The sequence below is a fragment of the Ipomoea nil genome, unplaced genomic scaffold (assembly GCF_001879475.1).
Source record: "Ipomoea nil cultivar Tokyo-kokei standard unplaced genomic scaffold, Asagao_1.1 scaffold2705, whole genome shotgun sequence".
NCBI lineage: Eukaryota > Viridiplantae > Streptophyta > Magnoliopsida > Solanales > Convolvulaceae > Ipomoea > Ipomoea nil.
The window spans coordinates 2298023-2310441 of record NW_017619133.1 but is presented as its reverse complement, the minus strand read 5'-3'; the positions used below and the strand labels follow the sequence as shown (position 1 = coordinate 2310441).

Below are 12419 nucleotides of genomic sequence, written 5' to 3'. Positions count from 1 at the left end.
TGAACTCTTTTTAAAGTGTATACTTTATACCAATTGGTTTAAGTCTTAGGAGTTTTTTGGAGTGTATACGTCTTAGGAGTGCTCTATTACAATGTACTATCTGTTCATATACTTTCTCAACGTACTGAAACACAATGAGCTAATAACGCCTCTATTGAGGCTCGAACTCACAATCTTCCAAATAGAAGTCCAACACGGGTACCATTGGACCACATAGTCCTGGTAAGTCTTAGGAGTTTAATTCCTTAGGAGTCTCATTTAGGACAAAAAATGGATGTTTTTTTTTCTTTCTTATAATTGGACAAAATAGCAAAATTTAAAAGTCGTTTACATCATTTCTATGTTCTTAATTTTCAGGTTTTTAATTTTCATTCTCCATTTTTATAAATTTTTGTTTCTTTAATTTTCTTATTTTATTTTTAAAATTTATTTGCATTTTAGGATTTATTTTTATATATTTGTAATTATTATTGATTAATTTTGAATTTTAGTCAATTTATTTGCATTTTAGGGTTTATTTGTATATATTTGTAATTACTAGTCTATTTTCACCACAACAATTATTTTAGATAGAGTTGAATCAATGTTAACAAAAGTTTAATTGGAATTAATATTATCCTAGATTGACTTGTGATGGATAAAAGTTGGATGAAAGCTTCTCGATTGAGTACAGAATATGAAGTCGGAGTTAGAGAATTTATAGAGTTTGCAAAACGTTATCTTCCAAATAATGATGCAACGTTTTGGTGTCCTTGTAAGAAGTGTTGTAATCTAAAACTATTAAGTGCCAAGGACATATATGATCATCTAATTTGTGATGGAATTAATCTAAATTATACAAAATGGATATGGCACGGTGAAGGAGGAAGAGAAACTAGTACATCTAACATGTATGTTGACAACGAAGCAAATGAAGATGATGAGTCTGAAGATAGGTTGGACGAAATGTTCCGTGATGTTGGAGAAGAGTTCACAAATCGATCAAATGAGTTGGATGAATTATTAAATGATTCAAAACAGCCTTTATGGCCCGGGTGTAGTAAATATACTCGCTTATCTGCTGTTTTGAAATTATTCAACTTAAAAGCTGGGAATGGATGGAGCGACAAGAGTTTTACTGCTTTACTTGATTTAATAAACGATATGCTCCTAGAAGATAATGGACTCCCGAAGAGTACATATGATGCAAAGAAGATTATGTGTCCCATGGGTATGGAGTATGAAAAGATACATGCTTGTCCTAACGATTGCATATTGTTTAGGAATGATTACAAAGAATTGAATGCATGTCCGATCTGTGGGGCATCTCGGTACAAAATAAGAGAGCATGTTGTTGGTAAGGCAAGTTCGAAAGGGCCACCAGCTAAAGTTATGTGGTATCTCCCAATTCTTCCAAGATTTAAGCGTATGTTTGCAAATCTCAATCTTGAACTTTGAGGTGTTTTTGAACTTGTGGAACTGCCACCTTCTTGTCCTTTTCTCTGGCTTGATCTTTTCCCAAAATTTGGGCTGAACTTCAAACAAGCGACGCGAAAAACTTAACATGGCATGCAGATCAAAAAATTTCTGATGGCAAGCTTCGACACCCAGCTGATTCTACTCAATGGAAAACCTTTGATAATGTTTTTCCTGAATTTGGCAATGAGTCCCGAAATCTTAGACTTGGCCTTTGTACAGATGGTATAAACCCTCACGGGAACCTAAGTAGCAAGCATAGCTCGTGGCCAGTTATGTAGTGATTTATAATCTACCTCCTTGGTTGTGTATGAAACGCAAATATATATTACTGTCCTTGATGATTTCTGGCCCAAAACAACCCGGTAATGATATAGATGTCTTTTTGGCACCTTTGATTGATGACTTGAAAAAATTGTGGAATGAAGGTGTGTTAGTGTCTGATGCCTACCGGAAAGAGAATTTTAAGTTGCATGCTATGCTTTTTTGCACAATCAATGACTTTCCAGCTTATGGAGACCTGGCTGGGTATAGTGTTAAAGGACATAAGGCATGCCCTATATGTGAAGATAATACATGTTATACACAAGTTGTCCATGGCAGAAAGACAGTCTACTTGGGTCACCGGAGGTTTCTTGATAGAGCTCACCCTTACAGGAGATTAAAAAAGGCTTTCAATGGGCAACAAGACTATACAGATGCTCCACAATCAATGACTGGGATTGAAGTTTATGAACGTGTAAAAGGTATAAATGTTACTTTTGGTAAAACTCAAAAGCTTAAATCTCAAAGAGGTAAGAGGTTAAGAGCTAATGTTGAGGTACCTCCAAATGAAAAGAGTCCATGGAAAAAGAAATCCATATTTTTTTTATCTTCCATATTGGAAGACATTAGATGTGAGACATAGTATTGATGTGATGCATGTGGAGAAAAATGTGTGTGATAATCTTGTTGGAACTCTTTTAGATATAAAAGGTAAGACTAAAGATGGACTCAATGCTAGATTAGACTTGATTGAAATGAACATAAGAGCAACATTAGCTCCACGCCAAGGGGATAAGAAGACATATTTGCCTCCAGTTGCTCATACTTTATCAAGAAAGGAGAAAATAAGTTTTTGTGAGTGTTTACGTGGAGTCAAGGTACCACAATGGTACTCATCAAATATTAGAACACTTGTGGATATGCAAGATTTAAAATTGGTAGGATTGAAATCTCATGATTGTCATGCCTTAATGCAACAACTATTGCCAGTGGCTGTTAGAGGTATATTGCCCAAAAAGTTGAGATATACTATTATAAGATTTTGTTTCTTTTTCAATGTTATCTGTGGAAAAGTGATTGATCCAGACAAACTAGATGAATTGCAAAATGGCATTATTGTTACATTGTATCAGTTGGAGATGTATTTTCCACTGTCATTTTTTGATGTCATGGTTCATTTCAGGGCCGGATTTGAGGCTGTGCAAGCTGGGCTACCGCACAGGGCCCCTAATTTTAGAGGGGCCCCAAATTTTAGAGGCCCAATATTTAATTTTTACCTAGCTAGTTTAGAAATAAAAATTAAAAATTTTCAATTAATCTTAAAAGGTTTTATGAAGATATGGTAAAAATGTATATTTAATATATTTTAAATTGGAGGTCAAGGGTTCGAAACTTGCATATGTCAATTATAAAAATTATAACAGGGCCACAAAAACTCAAAATCCGGCCCTGGTTCATTTGGTTGTACATCTGTTTGCGAGAGATCAAACAATGCGGTCCTACTTATTTGAGGTGGATGTACCCATTTGAACGGTACATGAAAGTCTTAAAAGGTTATGTGAGGAACCGATATCGACCAGAAGAGGTTATGTGAGGAACCGATATCGACCAGAAGCATCTATTGTTGAAAGCTATATTGTTGAGGAGGTAACTGAATATTTGGCGGGGGTAGAAGCTATTGGTCTTTCTAAGTATCGACATCTATTGTTGAAAGCTATATTGTGCTATATTGTTGAGGAGGTAACTGAATATTTGGCGGGGGTAGAAGCTATTGGTCTTTCTAAGTATCGACATGAAGGAAGAAGTGCTGGGAAAGGTACTCGAGGACGCAAAGTAGCTGGTATGCCTCGTGAAGATATTGAGGAAGCACATTTGTACATCTTGCATAATACAAGTGAAGTCGAGCCATATTTAGATTGAAAGCTATATTGTTGAGGAGGTAACTGAATATTTGGCGGGGGTAGAAGCTATTGGTCTTTCTAAGTATCGACATGAAGGAAGAAGTGCTGGGAAAGGTACTCGAGGACGCAAAGTAGCTGGTATGCCTCGTGAAGATATTGAGGAAGCACATTTGTACATCTTGCATAATACAAGTGAAGTCGAGCCATATTTAAATGAGCACAAGGCATTGATTAAAGAGCAAAATCCAAGAAAGACAGACATGTGGATTGTGAGCGAACATAATCGTACTTTTATTAGTTGGTTCAAGAATAAAGTTTTGAGTGCTACTAACTATTCTGAAACAGTACGATGGTTAGCTCATGGTCCTTGTATGCAAGTCATATGTTATACTGGATATGATATAAATGGATTTTCTTTTTATACAAAAAAAAAAAAAAAAAAAAAAAAAAAAAACAAGATGAAAAGAGCACTATGCAAAACAGTGGAGTTTCTTTGGTTGCAAATTCAGTGCACTTCAGTAGTTCGAAAGATAAAAATCCGGTCATTGCAGAGTTATCATATTATGGCGTGATTGAAGAAATATGGGAGGTTGATTATGTTCAGTTCAAAGTACCGATGTTCCGATGTAAATGGGTAGATAGTAAACACGGTGTTAAAGCTGATGAGTTAGGGTTTACACTTGTCTATTTGAACAGGGAAGGTCACAAAAATGAGCAATTTATAATGGCATCTCAAGCAAAACAAGTATTTTTTGTTACTGATCCTAGTGATAAAAAATGGTCTGTTGTTCTTCGTGGAAAGAGACAAATTACTGGTGAAGGGAATGAAGATGTTAGTTATGAGATTGAGGAAATACCACCCTTTTCTTCAAGTTTATTACCAGTTATTATAGATAATGAGATAGATGAAGTGCATGCATCACGTGATGATCATCATGAAGGGCTATGGGAGAATTGATTATTATTTGTAATGCTTTAACTTCTTCTTGTGTTTACTATATCTAAATATTTACAGTTATATTTATGTATATTATTCTTTTGTCAATTCACTAATAATTTCTTTGCTAAACAGGCATATGGATTCATCAAATGACCCCCCTGTTGATAGTACCATCCAAGCTAAAGGTACTAATACCAAAGCTAAGAAGAGGGGTGCCACCATTATGACAAAATTAATTTCTGGGCGTGGTGACACAAAATTGGTGGTTCAATTTAATAGTAAACACGAAGCTGTTGGGCCAGGGAGCACCCAATTCAAAAGTTACTTTGCGTTGATTGCACGGAGCAAAGTTCCAATCACATATAAAGATTGGAAAGTGGTCCTAGAAGAGAGTAAAGCGTTGGTGTGGGATGATATCACAGTATGCAACTTATTTATAAAACTATTGAATTAATTGTATTTAATTTGTTTCTAATAAGTAATCTTGTCTTGCAGAGCGTTTATGATATTCCCACTGATGATGCGGATCTGAAGGATTTTTTGATGAAATATGTGGGTGAACGATGGAGAGATTTTAAAGCTAGATTGAACAGAGACTACATATTCCATAATGAAGACCCGATAAAGAATACTCCATGTAAAAAATACACATTTGTTGATCCAAATACATGGAAAACGTACGTGGAGCGGCGTAAAACTGTAGAGTTTGAGGTATATATTATAATTTTTCTATCAATTATTTATTAACTCAAATATATTAAAGATATATATTTTTACTTAATGTTTTCTTTTTGTGTAGGAATCAAGAAAGAAATATCAAGAAATACGGAGTAAGAATGTTCATCCATATCATTTAGCCCGAGGAGGCTATAAGAGATTGGAGAAGATTATGATGGATGAGAAGATGAAAGAACAAGAAGAAGCTGCAAGATCAGATCCATCGTCAGTAGTTGTTCCTCCATCTCCGCCAGCTAGACATGAAAAGTGAAAGAGGGCAAGAATGAACAAATCAGGAAATATCAACAACGAAGCGACTAGAATAGTCGTGGAAAAGATTGTAAGTAAAATGTTAAAATTTTCTACATTATTAAGATAGCTAGTAATCATTATTAAATATTGTTTTTATATGTTAGGATTTGCTATCATTGCAAGCTTCTCAAGGAGAATTTGTTGAGTCTGGTACACAAGATATATTGTCTAGTGCCATAGGTACGGATGAGCATTGCAGACGTGTTAGAGCCATGGGTAGAGCACATGGCTTAAAAAGCTACTTTGGTCATGCAAAACGTCGTCAAATCCAGTCTACACCACAAGTGAAAGATATGATTAAGACAGCAGTTGTTGTGGCGTTAGCGGTTGCCCGAGAGGAATATGAAACATCCTTGCAAGCAGCCATTCGAGAGATGAGGGATGAAATTAGTAGTATGAGGACTCTAGCGGCTCAACCTGTACCATCAAGGCAGGAGGAAGACATGCGTGTAGCTGTCCAACCACATGGTCAAAGTGAAAAAGCAAGCTCTCCAGACCCTTTTGCTGATTTACCGGCCGTAAGTAATCAATTATAACTAATCTTATTATTTATTAAAAACATTTTACCTATTTCTTAATATGAATTCATGCAGTTAGGAGCCGGATGTGAATTGTATTTGGAAGATCCCATTAGACGTAAAGTTACACGTGGGACAGTTTACAAGGCCGAAAGGGTTCACAGGATACAAATACATGCGAATCAAGTGAAGGTCACCGTGACTGAAATTCTCGTGTCAAGTGCAAAGGTACCCTTCCCTACCGATGAGGTTCAACTGTTAAGGGATGCATTGCACAACTTTATTATTTGGCCAAAGAAGTTGGTTGAGTTGTATACCGAAGCTGATGAGGTATGTATTTTAAAAATTTTTGGATTTCAAAATAGTGTTTAATTTAGTTTTTAAAAATAGTAATTGTTAGTTATTGTGACACCCCAAAAATCCACACTCCAAACCATGAATTAATTGAGTAATTAATTCTATTTCTTTTGAGGAATTGATTCCTAAAATCCTGATTTTTGATACTCAAGGACTAGTATTTGACTAGTCAATCTTTAAGTGGTGTTGTATCTTGTGCTTTGAGAGGAGTTCCCTTGTTCCTTACACTTTCTAAGAGTTAGTAAGGGTATCCTTGTCTTTTCACCAAGAGCTAGTTTTGTAACCTAAACCTAGAAGACTTCTTCATTTTTCATCCCTTACATTTCCTAGAAAATATATCTACCTTCTCTCTAGAATAGAAGAGTAGCTTGTTCTTCAAGCCAAAAGAAGCCTTTGTCAAGATTCCAAGTTTTGCTTCCAAGATTCAATCTTTCCTCTATTTTGGCATCTAGAAGGGTAAGATCTAAGCTTGTCTAGTCTTTTTGGTTCCATCTTGGTTGTCTTTTTCTTAAAGGTAGGATCTTTATGATCTTTTGGTTTGATCTTGAAGTGGGTTTGGCTAGTGAGCTTAGCGGAGAGCTTGTTGTGGTGTAAGAAGAGTCTTTTGGTCTTCAAGAGGTAACCCATGCTCTACAAAACCTATTTTGCTTACCTATATATGATTTCTTGGCTTCTATTTGTGTTTTGCTATGAAATGTGAGAGTTTATGCATTTATCTTGTGATATTGCATATCTAGAGCTTGTGTTTAGGATTCCTTTGTGCCATTGCTTGGCATGTTCCTTGGTTCAAGTCATTTTGTTGTGTTTGGTGAGATTTGGCATGTTTTGGACTTGAATTTGTGTTTGGAGGAGAAAATCCTCGAAGGGATTTGTTGTGGTACAGGGACGTACCCGCGGGCAAAACGGCGGGCGGGACCACAGGTGGGGCACTACCCGTGGGTCCACCCGCGGGGAACACGTTGGAGTCGAGATGGGATTTGTTCCCCGTGATTTGTTTGTCTCGGTCTTTGATCTTTTGGCCTCCCGATGTTCTTTTGTGGAACTATTTGAGCGTTTTCTTGATGTTTCGTAGGTCTAGAGCTTTATGGTAGGTATCCATGTAGGATCTTTGGTGTTGTGAATCGTGCTAAGTGTTCAACATTGTGTTTCGTTGAACCGTGTGGTGTCTTGTGTGTTCCTCGGAACTATCTTGAGTTTCCCCGTTGTTGAGCTTGCTAGTTATTATCTTAATGCTAGCGTCGTTGTTGTCGTTGGGTGATGACCCGTCTCTTGATTGAGTATATTTCATACCTCTATTGCAATCCGTTGCTTGTTTCGTGTGAGTGGTGGTGCGTGTGTGGCTCTACCTGGATTGCACGATTAGTGGTATGGGACGCTAGTCACCAAGGTATTGCAGCGGTCCTCGTGGTGGCCGTGACGTGATTATGGAGTTGTGGCTGAGTCCACGTGTTTGGGGGATAACATTGTGTTATCCGGGCATGTGTTGCCGTGAATTGGTGGGTTTTCGTTGATGGTCTGTAGGTGGGGGACGACGGTCCCGGCGGAATAAGGTTGGACTTGGCTGTACAGGGGTTTTCTGGAGGTAATGGTTGGCTTTGAAGGTACAAGGTTGGGGGTAGCCATAAGGTTGGAACATGGCATAAGGAAGGCATATCAACTCGTGATGTGTGATGTCACGAGGGCTTGTGAAGCCGTTGTTGTGTGATCTTCTCTCGTGACGTGTGTAGTCACGGAGTCTTGTGGTGTTTTGGCATGTGTTGCCGTTGGGTGAGTTTTGATCCTTGTGTGTGGTTAACCTTTGTGGTTGGGACGTGTTCCCAGTGTTATCCTTGTGAGTGGTGAGTCTTGTGTTGTCTTTTGATCTTGGCTTTTGACTTATATATATGTATTCCGTTTCGAAAATGGTTTTTATATCTTATATCTACCTATTTATGATACTTAACGGTATTGGTGGGTTACCAGCATCTTTCGCTGACCGGGCATCGCCCCGATGTTTATCTTTGTATCTTTCAGGTGATGCGTAGTCGAGCGCGATGTCTAGAGCCGGTAGCTTAGCACCTGTATCTTTAGACAGTGTTGTTGAGGCCTGTGTGCCAATGTCTTTAGATTGTTCTAGTTTGTTGTTTTTGGGATAGTGATACACTTGCAGATTGTCGTCGTAGCGTATGCCAAGTGTGGTATACGTGGCATAACACCCCGTTTTGGATTCCTTTTATCCAGTTATCTTTCTATCTTCCGCTGTGCTAGTGTTTTGTTGTTAATCTGCATGTGTTAAGACTTGTTTTTAGGTCTTGTTTTTGGGGGGTGTTACAGTTATATTGAACAGGTACAAATGACTTATGATTCTGGTGTGCAACGACCTTTTGCTGATCTGAATATAGCTGATCCGACTTCTTTGAGTCCTCGATGTCTAAAGGTATATAAAATTATTCGCAAACTTGATGAAAATGTTGTGATAAGGATGGAGCGTGGTATTGTGGGCGATGTTGACTATCCGTTACAACTTGACCCGTTGGAGATTATATGTTTCTTAAGGATGGAGACATTAGATGTTTTCATATTGCAGTTCTTTATAAGGTAATAATTAAGTTGTTTACTTATATTTGTTTATATAATATTTTTCATTTCATCTATTATATTACTAATATATATTATTGATTGTACTTTTGAATAGGGGTGTTTATGACAAATTTGATTTGGCATCAAAGACCACATATGGCTTCTTAGATCCACATTTCGTTCAACCAATTTCGAATTCTATAGATGAACGGACAGGGTATATCAACGTCACCATGCAATATGGCCAAAAACAATGCTATCTAGCGCCATATATTTTAATGTAAGTTTTAATTGTTTAAAATGAAATAACTTATATATAATACACTTTTATTATATATTATAGAGTAAATACCACCTATGGTCCCTCGAGTTTGGTGACATCGCCATCAATGGTCCCTAACTTCCATAATTACCATCCGTCATCCTCCGAGTTGTGAAAAGTTACATTCTAGCATCCTTCCGTTACTTCCTCCCGTCTTAGCCGTCAAAATGGAGGGTAATATTGTCATTTGACTTATACAAAAAGAGTTAATACCAACCAATGTCCCTCGAGTTTGGTGGTTTGGCTATCTTTACAAATGAAAAGGGAATGGATATAATGTACCTTTCTTACATAGGTCAGCATCGTTCAAAATATTTAGATCGTGGATGATTGCCATAAAACCAACAAGAATAAACAGGAGAAATTATGTAAATAAACGAAATGGAAATAAATCAAATGTGACTTATAATACCTTGTTTTTGCGGTGTATTAAACTTGATTCATTTCTCCTTGTTACGTGATGGTATCAGAGCTTAGGTTGTCAATTCGTGATCATAGAAAATAAAATTGGTTAGGGTCTGATATAAGGTGGTATCAGAGCTTAGATAGCAAATCTTGGGCATAAGAAATAAAATTGATTGACTACTACTACATTTAGTAACTATTCGAGCAAGAAGTATACTATTTTTACCAACTACTAATACATTTGATAATGTTCATATTCTGGTTTGTTTCAATATTTCAATTAAGTTCTATTTTTAATGGAAATGTAATTATAAAAATATTTTTTGCTATTACAATTAACTAGAAATTTAGCTATAGAAATTATTTAAACGGAATATATACGTAATATGTAAATATGTAACAATTTTGTTATATTTGTGCCAGAAGAATACATAATATAACTATTTTGAATTACACATTGTTGAAACCTCTTTATAGACGACATTACTGGTACTGTAGTAGTAACAGAAGTTTGTATATCCTCGTCTAGAGCTAAAACCTTACGGCCATTAGGTTGAGTGACTCGGGACAAAACCACGTACAATTGACCGTGATTAAAGACTGGTTTTTTAACAATAAGCTAACGTGAGTTAGTGTTTGACCCTGACTTTTGTTGATAGTCATTGCATATGCTAGCATCAACGGGAATTGTTTACGCTGGAACTTGAACGGCAATATTGTACCAGAAGGGGTGAGAGACATTCTTGGTATAAGAAATTTGGTTCCTTGTTGCGTTCCATTAACTATTCTTGCTTCGACAATATGATCCGTCAATCTTGGAAAGACCAAGAGAGTGGTCTATGTTCCGCAATAACATAACAGATGCACCAACCTTTATTGTCAATGAACGATTAGGAAGTCCACACAATCTCAACCTATTAAAAAATTCAGGAGTGTGTACTTGTGAGAGATTACCACCATCTGATTCTGCCTTACACAAAGAGTCACATCTTAAATACGTCAAACCTTCTCTAGAGTTCATGTCACACATATACTGATTAATTTGATCAACAACATCTAAAGTCGGTGAGAGGATCGCTCGTCCTTCTAGGTGCGACTCTTTTAGCATTCCATACTTCGCGGTTGGGAAGATGCTTTCACAGTCCACCGGCAACCGCGAACTCCCACAGTCCACCGGCAACAGTCGAGCATCCAGCGTCCTCCGGCAACAACAAATCGTCCGACATCATCCGCCACAATTGCAGTTCAGAAACGGGGACTACTTGTCCGCCGACCGCAATCCATTCCGTAGGTAGCAATAGCTATCTCCAGGTGAATCGCAATTGATTTTTTCCGATTTTACTAATTCCTAACAGAAATCTAAATTTGAAACAATAAATTATTTTATCAAACCGATCAATCAATTTAGCTGAAAATATACAGAGGTGAGATGAGTTTTCGCGATGAACTTCGACCTTCCACCGATCAATTACAACGCCGCTCGTCAACAGTCCACTGCCAACGCCTTCCATCGACCAGCAACAGGCCCACCGTCGACCGGCTACAGGCGAGCGTCCATCTTCCTCCGTCTCAGTATACCATCCCACATCTTCCGCCATACTTGGAGCTCAGAATTGACATTTACTCCTCCATGGGCAGTAATCCATTCGGGTGATAGCAATAACCGTCACCCACACGTCAATCGCCCGGCAGAATCCGAATTGTTTTGAAGTTTTAATTTATTTTTTTTAGAATACATGCAATTGATTTTTTTCGATATTAAAAATTATTAATTGAAATCTGAAATCGAAAGTCTTACTTTGTTTTGCAATTTTATTTTTTTTCTGTAATTGAAACCCTAATTTGGCTTGTTAAACTTGAAAATCCAAAGGTAGGGTATTTCTTGGGTAGGAAAACCCTAATCCCAATTTGATTTGTCATTTAGACTATTATATATATATATATATATATATATATATATATATATATATATATATATATATATATATATTCACTACAAGAAAAATTGCGAATCGCGACGGAAAAATTCCGTCGCGAATGGGTAATATTCCGTCGCGAATCGCGTTTCGCGACGGAATGGCGGCGGAATTTATTCCGTCGTCTATCGCCTTGTCGTATTTTGATAGACGACGGAATAATTCCGTCGCAACTTTTGGCGACGGACTTAGCGACGGAATATTTCCGTCGCCATTTGGCGACGGAATACTTCCGTCGTGATTCCGTCGCCCATTTCGCAACGGAATTGTTTCCGTCGCAAATCCGTCGTTATTTCTGAACCGAATATTCCGTCGCCATATTATCTTTTCCATCGCTAATTCCGTCGCCCATTTCGCAACAGAAATGTTTCCCGTCGTAATTCCGTCGCATCATTTGCAACAAATATTTCATTGCAAATCTTATATTCCGCCGCGTTTTTGAATTATTTTAAAATAAAATTGTGAATTTAAATAGTAATGAATGTTTTTAAAATATCTTATTTGCCTATATCTCAATCATAGCAATTAAACGCCTTAGGCTGGGTAAAAAGCAGCATAGAAATGACGGTGATGCTTTATTATTTAAAAGTTCAAAACTAAAATGAAAGGTTTAACAAGATGCATCATTAGTCTCTCTAACAACTACACTACAGTAATCATGTACACATGATTTTCAAATACTTCTACATGATG

At 37.1% G+C, this 12419-nt stretch overlaps 1 protein-coding gene across 1 annotated transcript; it reads left to right on the top strand.

The window, feature by feature from the left end:
* The first annotated feature begins 633 nt into the window (after positions 1-633).
* On the top strand, positions 634-1437 carry LOC109156317. The gene has a single exon (XM_019304158.1). It carries the CDS (start codon positions 634-636, stop codon positions 1435-1437), a length of 804 nt encoding a protein of 267 aa, XP_019159703.1.
* Positions 1438-12419: the final 10982 nt, after the last annotated feature.